The sequence below is a fragment of the Pseudorasbora parva genome, chromosome 22 (genome assembly GCF_024679245.1).
Source record: "Pseudorasbora parva isolate DD20220531a chromosome 22, ASM2467924v1, whole genome shotgun sequence".
Taxonomy (NCBI): Eukaryota; Metazoa; Chordata; class Actinopteri; order Cypriniformes; family Gobionidae; genus Pseudorasbora; species Pseudorasbora parva.
Genome location: NC_090193.1, coordinates 18,465,112 through 18,477,338, shown reverse-complemented (window position 1 = coordinate 18,477,338; position 12,227 = coordinate 18,465,112). Strand labels below are relative to the sequence as shown.

Genomic DNA, 12,227 nt, shown 5'->3' with positions numbered 1-12,227 from the left:
AAATAAGAAAAGGTAAGGTGTTCTTTGCAAGTACAGAACATATATAGACATTTTTATCTACAATCAGCACTTGAAAACACTATTACCAAAGCCCCAGGATTGAAATCCACCATTATAATTTATATAATAAATAATGTTCCTATAAAAGACTTGCAAAACTACATCACCACATGCAATATTACCAGAATCTACACTTTTGTCAATAGACTGACTTTCAAAACATTGCATATCCCACGGAGAGAAATTTGATTTAAGTCACAGCGAGTTATAGCGAAGCCCAGGTTATTCTGACCGCCGCATGTATGTACGATTCCAATCTGATTTCCTTTGAGATTTGGACAACCCTGAACCAGAGGAATCCTGTTGCTCTGTCACACAGCGGCTCTTTCCGCCCACGCTCCGCCATCTACCGCACGCCTCCAAAACAAGTGTGACAAACCTCTTACTTACAGACACAAACTCAGCCTCGCTTTCTCACACCTCTAACTCTACGCCCTGCCAAGATGATCAAGTTTCTCCCAGAGTTTCGGCGAGCACCACCCCCGGCCTCAATACAAACAGACGTCAGTGCTCATCTCCACCCTCGCCTCTAACCCTGGCACCTCCGCGCACCATTCACCCAGCCAAGACGAGGCGGATTTCAGCTCGGGTTTTGCAGACCCTCTCAAGGGAGGGTGCAAAAAACTGAGATGGAACAGAAAAAAAAAAATATGGAAAGCGAAGCACTGGGGCTGCAAATCCATTCCTGTCTTGGCGCGAAGCAAGCCTCGCACTTCCCTTAGGACTACCATCAACCATTACAAAACTGGGACAGTAAGAGCACGAGAGAGCTTATTGACGGACACTTGATTCTTGTGACGCAGCTAAATATCATCAGACAGTGTCGCACTAGAAATGAAAACCAGCACTATTAAATTTTCATTAATGTTACAAGCTCTGAATGAATTTTTAATAGCTTACCGTGGTGTAATCTGTTGTCTTTTTATCAACAAATATTCTGATTTATGCGGCAGCGTGCAATGCGGTAAAAACCTAATGTCTTTACATCGCCCCTTGACAGTAACGCCCTTGATTTAGTAACGTTGCAGTGTCCGTTAACTGCGTTTTAAGGTAGTTATTTCACAAAGATATCGAGACAACACTGCTAAAACCATTAAACGCCACTCTTATCAGAAGTGTAAATGCAATTAGGCACCAAAGGTTTCCATTAAAAGTATTAAACGTAGAGGTGTGATTTTCAAAACCAATTAAAACATGAGCTAGGGGTCCAAAAATGAAATCTCATCGCTGTATTTCCCCCCATGAGAACTCACAAAGCACTAATTTTCCAAAGCAGCATGTGAGGAGCCTAAATGGAAATGAAATTTGTTCACAAAAACACGTATCATTGAAAATTAGTCTTATAGTAGACACAACTCAAGCAAAAAATTGATCTAATGGTACATAAACTATCTCACTAGACGTGAATCAGATGTAATGTTCATAGCTAAAGAGAAGGGCTTTTACATCATTTACCCAGAAATTCTCAATCTGAGCAAATTCCTCACTCGCGCCTCTCAAAACCACTCCATCTAACATAGCAATTTTATTAGAAAACGCCTCCACTATTTTTCCCAGAGACAACTGTTCTTTTTTTCCATTTAAGCAATCCCAGTTGCGGTGATGGTGGGTCTTATTATAGAGCATGCTGGAAACATGGCTTGAACTGCAAACATTAGAGATGTCACAATGGCAGCATGTTCACAACATTTTCTAAACATTCATGATAAACTCAGAGCAAGATGCTATCTGTTCCCTCACTGGCCTTCATTTTTAGCTGGCATTTATTTATTTATTTAATTGAATGGATAGGTGTTGGCTTTGCTTTGGTTTGTCCCGTAGATTAACGCAGATGAAAATTAGTTCCCCAGCTGGCAGTCAGTCAAAAATGCTCAACAGTGATTGAAAATCAACTGTTAAATCAACACTGAAATTCAACAAGCTCGGAAAAGTAAGCAAGTTTAAACAGAATAACAATGTTGATTTGATTTCCAAAATGTAAAAAAATCATTCAGCCTTCATCTGCAGTGAAATGACGGATGAGTCACCTTAAAGCAGCGGTCTAAAGCTTGGAACATACTCTGCGAGAACAAAGAAATGTGTTCGTTTTCTCGAGGTGGCAAGAACAAGAACAAAGTTCGTTCTGGCAGTACATGCCATACTTCATGAGAAAAGCAGGTGCTGATCATCTGCGTTTCTCCGCATTAACCACGCCCACTTTAAATCTCTGACCAATCACACAATAGTTCTCGGACACCCGCAAGAAAAAAGTTCTGCTCAGGCGATGTGTCGAGAACAAGCTGCGAGAACTCCCAAACCAAGGCTGCGAGAACAAAATGACGTCATTTTGTTCTCGCAGCCCTGGGAGCGAGAACTTTTTTTCTCTGTTCTTGCGGAGTATGTTGAAGCCTTAAGCCAACCCTGCTCCTGGAGGGCTACCGTCCCGCAGATTTCAGTACCAACCCTGCTCCAACACACCTTTCTGTAATCATCAAGCAGCTCTGAACACCATAATTAGCTGGTTCAGGTGTGTTTGATTCAGGTTGGAGCTAAAATATGCAGGGTGCTAGCCCTCCAGGACCAAGGTTGGACACCCCTGCCTTAAAGGGATAGTTCACCCAAAAAAAGAAAAGGATGTCAATCTTTACCCACCCTCATGTCATTCCAAATATGGTTGGTGGTTTTGGACCCCACTGACTTTCAGGGTGCTTTCACACTAGCACTTTTGGTGCGCACCCGGGTTCGAGTGACGTCAGAGTTCGCTTCGTTTGGATGACGTGAACGTGGTCTTCCGAACTTGGATGCGCACCGAACAACCGTACCAGAGTCCACTTAAAAAAGTGGTCTGGGGTTCGGTTCATGAACTCAACGCAATCGTACTAAATGCGGAAGTGAACCGCTTTTAATGACGTATGATTTGATAAAAAAATTTGTGTTTCCCTCATTTACCTGATTAGCGTGACTGACGTACTGCAAGCAGAGAGCTGTAGATCTCATTTCTGCTCGTCTTCTGCGTTTTTTTGGAGCATTTGCCGTACATTCGCGGCAGATAGACACAAGTGTCATCACGTATTGAAGCTCTGGTAACAAAACCAACGGTTCAAAAAAATATATATATAAAAGTGACGGGAGCAACGTTATGCATTTCGCCGTCTTTACGCTCGCTGTCGTTACTAAGCAACCAGGTAAACAACTGCTGCTTTGATGACGCAAACGACCCCCGGTTCAGACCCAAATAATATAATATGAACACAGTCCAGCGGAGGCAGGGGGAGGGGCGAGCAATCAAACTCGGTTTGGTCCAGGCAATCGAACCAAGTGTGAAAGCACCCTTAGTGTAGGGACCAAAAAAGTTCAAACATTCTTCAAAATATTTGGAACATTTGAAGAACGTCAATAAAACGATGACCTATTTTTATTGAACTATCCCTTTAACCACTGTATGCCAACGAAACAGGACGTTTGACCAGCAGAAGATCTCCAGCTGGAACGTTTTATGATAGCTCTTGTTGCCAGGAAGGCCGAATTAACCGGATACTTTATATGAGATGAGCTGTCACCAAACCCAATGCCTGCAGGTGCCAGTGTAGGGTACGTCAGGGTGGGGGAGCTACAGACATTATCTTGATGAAGCTGTGATCAATACAGCCAGTGTAAGCCAATGAAATCCAGATAGCATCTCTTTTAATTGAGATTAGACTCTGCAAGTTCAAAGTGTGCCCATCTGATTTAAGAGACGGCTCGGTCTCCCCGGTTGACTCTTCATGGTGGGAATCAATTATGGTTTCTTCTCTGACATGCGACCTCAGAGAGTCCAGATCTGGACTGGTGTTGTAGAGACTGGGGGAGATCTTTGCCTGTTCTCTTTTGGGTTTTATGTCGGTGGATACATACCTCCTTTTCTACAAATTTTCTTGCCGGGTTTTCTGGCACATTCCTTGGATATTCTTTTTACTGCAAAATGAATAGAAGACTAAAAAATAACATGGGAGTCCATTATGGACATCAGGAGCATGCAACAGCACAACTTGACTGAAAGAGGAAGAGTAGAGTTTAACTGACTTAAATCATCATGATCTGCAAAAAATGTCCCCCTTTTATGCTTCAATATTATGGGCTGTTTACACTGAAGTGTGTGTTTGTATTACAAGTAAAGGGGGAAAACCAACCACCTAAAATGGACGTGCTGCAGCACACAGAAAGATTTGCATGTGCAGGGGATGGTGGGAAGGTTAGGACACACATACAGCCTCACTCACACGCACACTCACACGTTAAGCAGCGGCATGCATTGGGCATGCAGAGATCATGCTTTTTTTTCTTTTTCTGCTGCACTCACTACATTCTGCACGGAGTAAACTGACACAGTGAGATGACAAAGACGGGTCTCTCCGTCCTGCCCGCACATAAACTCACCATCCTCTGTTGGCACGTATATGTTTAAGAATAAGCAGTCCTCGCTCTGGTCCTGTACGTAGGACGACACCACTTCAATACTGTTGGTGAACCAAACCGGCAGCATAACGTCCGGTAGCCTGCCCTCCAGCAGGGTTTGGGGACAAACGGGGGCAAACTGAGTCGCGTTGCGGATTTCTGACCACGAAATCGGGGGCTCGGGCGGTTGGAAGCGCCTTTCGCCCGTTGGAGGTGCTGCGTAGGGAACCCCCAGGAACTGGATGACAGGCCCCAGGATCTCATTGTTGAGTTCTTTTTTGAATCCCCGCAGTTTGCCGTAAGTCGTAGTGACAATGGGGTCCGTCTCGTCCAGTTTTTGCAAGGCAGCGAGCTGGGCGTGCAGGGTTAAGCCTAATATCCAACACAAGAACGAAAGGTCCAGGCCAGCACTGAGGCCTAGCCGTGGACACATGGCCCTCCAGACGCCACCTAGGCGGTTTGGTCGTTGTAAGGGCATGCTCAATCCTCTTCGCGCTAGTCCCGCTAACAGCAGCGTCAGTAGTTTATATCCACTCACGCAAAAGAAACGATCAAACCCAAAATGCCGGACGTTCCAAGAGCAAAGCTGTCAAAAATCTCAAAGCCTCTTTGCATGGCAAGTATTCCCACATGGATTTAAAAACGGATCCAAGCAACATCTTCATCAGGAAGCCAGCTATTCGTCAGGTCCCATCCTATTGACAACGTAGCTTTCCATCCTGGCTACGTGCGGGGCAGGGGTGGGGGAGGCATTTGCGGCAGGTTGTCCACAGATAAATCAAGCCCGTGCAGTGGTTGGTCTATATCCTGTTGGGGAAAAAAAAGAAAAAGAAATTAGTGGCGAAGCAGATGGGAGAACGGAGCTTTATTGGCATCTGTGATCTTGTGTCCCTGTTATCAAGCAAAATGTTCTAGGATCACAGCTCACCAACATGACACAGCATCTATCATACAGACCCATCGAGTCAGATGAGAGGAATCTTGGCCAACGGCAAATCAAATACTTCTCCAATACACTTATAGGCTGAAGTGATTCTATAATAAAGCAGTACTTAAAACACAGTATTGAAAATCACTTTGTCAGGGGGGAGTCATACATAGTAAAACTTTATTTATTTATTACAAATATTGTGCATTATTAATTCAGAAACAGATTTTACACTCTGGAGTTTTTCTATTTCCTATTTTATAAATATATGTCTTTTCTCCACATCACTGTAATTTGGTGGAAAATACACACACACACACACACACACACACACACACACACACACACACACACACACACACACACACACACACACACACACACACACAAATATTGGCCTAAATTGGTATTATCTAATTGTGTACTTAAATTTAACAGCTGACAGCTGATTGGTTAGTTGTAATCCATCACATACATTTCTATCCAAGTTATTGGACATTATCAAGATGAATTTGTGAACTATAGTGAAGAAAAAAAATGTATAATGTGAGATGTAAAATATTTAAGGTGTGTAAATAAATATTGGTTTGACTATATACATATATATATATATAGAGAGAGAGAGAGAGAGAGAGAGAGAGAGAGAGAGAGAGAGAGAGTACTGTGTGTGTGTGTGTGTGTGTGTGTGTGTGTGTGTGTGTGTGTGTGTGTGTGTGTGTGTGTGTGTGTGTGTGTGTGTGTGTGTGTGTGTGTGTGTGTGTGTGTGTGTCTTTATAAATGAATTACAGTTTGAATATTTAAAAAAAACTGCTTCACTGTTAAATAAAATATTGTAACTAATACAAACTACTTAAGGTTTCCCTTTCTTTATTTTCTTGTCATTTTTTATTTAAAATCTTTATATATTAAAAACATGTTCTTCATACTAAATAATATATCTATATGAATGGGATTTTTTGCATTTTAATAAAGAGACCTAGAAAAAAAAAAAGTAATGTCATCGAGTTTAAACAAAGTAATCAACAAAATGTCCTGTTGTTATCATCGTTGGTTTAGACAATAGCTCTTCATTTCCATTACTGCAAAGATCCAAACACATCACATCAAGAACTCACTAGAGTGTGGTGAAAACATGAGTAAAGAACAAACGGCAGCACAAAAAAACCCTACACATCCATTTAATGCATCATCCTCACTTCCTCAACTCACCGATCTGAGACAACCTTGCAAATGTGCAAAAACTATATTTAGATCCCCCAGAACACACGTCTTAATAAGGAATAGAGGTTCATTTATAACCATGGGCGAGTCTTCCCCAGTGGACGCTGTGACGGGCGGATTCAGAACAGGCTTTCGCTCAGTGCTGTAAATGAGAAAAGCACCTCTGCTTCCACGGCTCTACAATAGGGTTTATGTTCCACTATAATAGGGCATTTGTCTTGAGTACTACTGTACCACCACACACAGACTCCACTGCCCACTACCTCCAACAACCAGATCATTCATGATGACTAGCCCTGGAATGAGTCAGTAGATCCGGACTGAGTGCCACACAGCCAGACCGGGAGCAGACAAGGCTGAATGGAATTGCTGGAACTGACCTTTCTTTTACCCGCCATATAATGGCGTCCACAGACAATGCTTAAAGAGCCTCCGTTCTGTCTGATCACAATATGTGGCCCCGAGGTCTAATCTACTGTAATAAAATGGACTGATTTCAGTAATAACATTTCCATTTTGCATTTTGTTAGTGGCGAACCAGAAACTGCTAGCATTTTATTCAATGCAAAGGTTTTCAAACAAGTCACTGTAGGGTTTTAGTAGCAGGCCCGTAACTTAAAATAGATCACAATGGTCTCCTACTTTTCCAACAACTAATAGGCATGAATATTTTATTTTCAGTGACCAATTTTAAAACGGTCACATACAATATGAATATTTGGTTACATCCTATATCACACTGTTCTTGAAAGTTCAGTCTTGCAGAGCACCGTGTCTAAAGCAAACCCCATTCTGCAAACCTGAATGTGTTAACTCAAGTGTTTTATTTATCCATGATTAGTCAATCTCAATGTGGCCCAGTTGACATTTCTACTCCCCTCACTTCATATTTCAAAACAAATTGCTCCTATTGACGGTAGCCTATCAATGACAGGCTTCAAAAAGATGCAAAACAGTCTGTTCCATCGCATAATTCGACGAACAGATAAACACAGACGCAAGATGAGAAATCCACTGCATTGATTGTGTACTGTATTGTTAATGAGCCTATAAAATCGCCTAGGAGATTTTTACAATAGGAGCACAGAGAGAGAAAAAAAAAATACCATTCCATGTCTGGCGGTAATTTAATATGCTGTTGGTTCATCCGCTTGCTGCAAAAACAGTGCCGGCCCGCAAGGCATGGGCTCTGCCAGACCCCTGAAGGTGTTCTGTGGTGTCCATTAAGACGTTAGCAGCAGATTCTAAAAGTCCTGTAGGTTGCGAGGTGGAGCTGCCATGGATAAAACTTGTTGGTCCGGCACATCCCACAGATGCTCGATTGGATTGAGATCTGGGAAATTTGGAGGCCAGGGCAACACCTTGAACCCTTCATCATGTTCCTCAAACCATTCCTGAACAATGTGTGTAGAGTCACAGGGTGTACTGCCCTGCTGAAAGAGTTCATTGAGAGGGAACAACAGGGTCATGAAGGGGTGTACCTGGTCTGAAACAGTGTCTAGGTAGGTGACGCGTCAAATTTATGTCCACATTGATAACCGCACCCAAGGTTTGCCAGCAGAACATTGCCCAGGGCATCAAACTCCCTAAACTGGCTTGTCGTCGATCCACAGCGCATCCTGGTGCCGTCACTCCCCTAGGTAAATGGTGCGCACGTACATGGCTGTTCACGGGATGTCAAAGACAATGAGACTCAGATGACCTTCTTCCAAAGCACGCATGCTCATTGTATGCGCTTTCGCCGGTGGACAGGGGTCATCATGAGCACTCTGATTGGTCTGCGGCTACATAACCTCATATGCACAAGAGTCTGATGCACTGTGACACATTAAAATTGTATCATTAAAATGTTAATGACTAATGCCACAGTAAACCTTAAGTTAGTTTGTAGCAGACGGGATATATTTTGTTGCCCTCGTGCATTGATGATCCTTGGATGCCTAATTCGCTGGTTTATGGTTTGTCCCTCCTTGGATCACTGTTGGTAAATTCTCACCACTGCTGAATGGAGCAACACACAAGCCCGGCTGCCTGAGAGATAATCTGACCCAGTCGCCTTGCCATAATGATTTGGCCCTGGGCAAAATCGCTCAGATCTTTATTCCTGCCCATTTCTCCTGCATCCAACATGTTTATTACGAGAACGGATTGTTTGCTTTCCATCTAATCTACCCACATTTAAAGGGGTAGTTCACCCCAAAATTAAAATGATCCCATGATTTACTCACCCTCAAGTCATCCTAGGTGTATATGACATTCTTCTTTCAGACGAATACAATCTGAGTTATATTTTTTGGGGGGGGCTTCAAATCTTGGGCAGTCATTCACTACCATTGTAATGCTTGGATTAGCCAGGACATTTTTTCATATTTTTTATACACCTACGATGGCTTAAGGGTAAGTAAATCATGGGACCATTTAAATTTTTAAGTGAACTATACCTTTAAAATGTGTCCTTGTTAGATGTCCTTCAGCGTGTGTGTGTGTGTGTGTGTGTGTGGGCATGTTTTTGTGACATATGTGGACATAAATGTGTATAATGACATGGGTATGACATAGGTTTTACAAGGAGAGGGTGAAATATGAGGACATTGGCCATGTCCCCACTTTTCAAAATGCTTATAAATCATAGGATGAGTTTTTTTAGAAAGTAAAAATGCAGAATGTTTCCTGTGATGGGTAGGTTTAGGGGCAGGGGCAGTGTAGGGGGATAGAAAATACGGTTTGTACAGTATAAAAACCATTACGCCTCTGGCATGTCCACATATGTCACAAAAACAAACGTGTGTGTGGGTTTGTGTGTGTGTGTGTGTGTGTGTGTGTGTGTGTGTGTGTGTGTGTGTGTGTGTGTGTGTGTGTGTGTGTGTGTGTGTGTGTGTGTGTGTGTGTGTGTGTGTGATCGAGTTTGCCTCAAAGGATAGGAGGAGGGCCTGGGGAACTGAATTGAGAGATACATGTATGCCTCCTCTGAGACAGTATGTAACAATCTCCATTGGGATACAGTGTTCCCTTGCATACAAATAAAGAATTCACAGCACAGAAACTGTAAATCTCCATAGAATATACACAATCTGTACATTTTTCTTATGATATGCCTTTGCTTGACCTCTTATAGATGCATCTAATCAATCTGAAAGCAGTTTATAAGTCCTGGTACACCGGTGACATCACCTCCCATCCTCGGGTTTTAAATAGATATAAAAAGCTACATAAGCAAATTTGTCTTACTGCATGTATTGAGGACACATTTATCACATGGTCAAAAATAAATATAATCAGGCAAAAACGTCTCCCTTTAAAAATCACCAATCTAGATCTTCTTTCATCACTTAAAACCTACTACAAATATTTTTTTGTTCTTTGGAATAAATGCCACTTAGTTTGATAATCTCTTCTATAAAGCAAAAACATTCTTACATATTTCCCTTGTGGGTTAGATTTCTTTGTCTCAATGCTTTGGTTGTGTATTTCCTTGAAGTAGTTTTTTTTGTTTTTGTTTGTTTTGTCATTTTTTTCTGCTTGAAGTGCTTATCTTGTAGCTCCTGCTGTGAGTTGTCCTGTTAAAGACCGAGCTCTTAAACCCAGGGTCTGTGAATCTCAGTTACAGTCGGGGCTGGATCTAGGCATGGGAAAATGTCTGCCTTGGCCACCCTAAACCAATAAAAAAAAAAAGCACCAGAAAATTGAAGTAGGCTATTTTTCTTTTACCAGCTGAAAGCAGCACGGTACGTTACACACTCACGCCGTACTTCAGTCTGTAGCAGAAAAGCAGAGACTGACAATAACACAAGAGAAAATGGGCACAAATAGTTGAGTGCTATTAAAGTGTGAATTACAGGGAGTTTAATTTATCTTCATGAATATATCTCTTCATATTTATTTGTAAATTTGAGTATACATGTTTAAAGCTCTGACTGATTTTTAAAGTACATTTGTTCACCACTAAATTGGGTCCAGCACTAGAAAAACTTGCTCATTTAAGAACGTGCTATTATTGAATATACAGAACAAGAACATAATGTAAGTGTAGTGTATAAAATGCACATGCATAGTTCAGTTAAAAAATATTGCTATTAATATTGTGCACTGAATGCACAAGGCAAAATGTCTGCTGAACACTTTTTTTGTGATAAACAAATGTGAGATATTTAAGTTTTTATTGTTGTGTTTATTTTTCTCGCTAACATTTAGATATTTAAATCGAATAAAATGCCAACAATAAAAAGAACAAGCTAGGTTAGTGGATTACCTTAAATGTCAATAGATATCACATCCAGTTCATACTGCCATTAACCCTTTCTCCAACAAGCGAAAACAATGTGACCAGTTTTCCTGTTTGTTCATGTGACGCTCGACAGTGGCGTAGCACCAAATTTTGGGCCCTGGGAACAAACCTTCTTGCTGGGCCCCCGTACCATGTATGTGTATGTATAGAAAACGGACTTCCCTGCCTCGGGCCCTGGTTACTGAGTACCCTTTATCCCCCCAGTCCCACGCCCCTGACGCTCGACATAACACATAAAAGATTCAGCTTTACCATCACAAGAATTTATAAAAATTTTGGATGGATGGATGGATGGATGGATGGATGGATGGATGGATGGATGGATGGATGGATGGATGGATGGATTTTGTTTTTATGATAAGTTAAAGGACGGCCGGATGGATGGATGGACAGACAGACAGACAGACACATTTTAATTGTTTAACACAGAAGATTGGATGGACGGACAGACAGACAGACAGACAGACAGACAGACAGACAGACAGACAGACAGACAGACAGACAGACAGACAGACAGACAGATAGATAGATAGATAGATAGATAGATAGATAGATAGATAGATAGATAGATAGATAGATAGATAGATAGATAGATAGATAGATAGATAGATAGATAGATAGATATTCATTGTTTAACACAGAAGATTGGATGGATGGATGGATGGATGGATGGATGGATGGATGGATGGATGGATGGATGGATGGATGGATGGATGGATGGATGTTGTTTTTATATGAAGTTAATTTTTTACACAGATACATGTATCCTGTGATTTAAAGATTGGATGGATGGATGGATGGATGGATGTCCCATGTTCAGAAGACAATATTCTCAACTTTCTTATTTAAATTCCAACAGGCATCTAAGAATAATGGATCATGGTTCTCGATTACAAAGGTGGTTTGAAGTGGAAAACAAATGGCTGATTATTTCAGCGAATGCAGTCAGAAGTTGTGAACACAGGCCAGAACAGTGAGTTACTGCAGCAGTCAGTCAAATCTCCGGCCATTTCATCAGCGTTTGCTTAAGGCCCGCACAAGCTCACACTCACCTTAATGATCTCATCTCAACTGCAATAAGACTTTGGGAGAAATTTATAGGCCAAAGTTTATGATTATGTGGATATGCTTAGCTTGCAGGTCAGAAAGGTGGCACTGGTGAGTTTGGGGAATCTAAAGTCTGATTGAGGAGACCCTGACTTTATTAGAGCTGCCAAAGACTCACTAAAAATTACCCATCATTTGCATGACGGAGTAATCCATCATATCATCAGGCCAGTCAGTAACGCCACTCACATATCACTTAGGAGTGGTACAACA

The 12,227-nt window shown here is 41.7% G+C and overlaps 1 protein-coding gene across 6 annotated transcripts in view; it reads right to left on the bottom strand.

The window, feature by feature from the left end:
- Positions 1–12,227, bottom strand: part of nlgn1 (neuroligin 1) — a 399,579-nt gene that overhangs the window by 282,271 nt on the left and 105,081 nt on the right. For 4 of the 6 annotated variants that reach the window (XM_067432056.1, XM_067432055.1, XM_067432059.1 and 1 more), the window contains exons 2-3: positions 4,456–5,280; positions 3,934–3,993 (exon numbers count right to left, since the gene is read on the bottom strand). In XM_067432056.1, coding sequence (XP_067288157.1) covers positions 3,934–3,993; positions 4,456–4,951 — 556 coding nt within the window. In that variant the 5' untranslated portion in view covers positions 4,952–5,280. The remainder of the gene's footprint in view (positions 1–3,933; positions 3,994–4,455; positions 5,281–12,227) is intronic. The other 2 variants (XM_067432057.1, XM_067432060.1) reach the window with 1 other exon arrangement.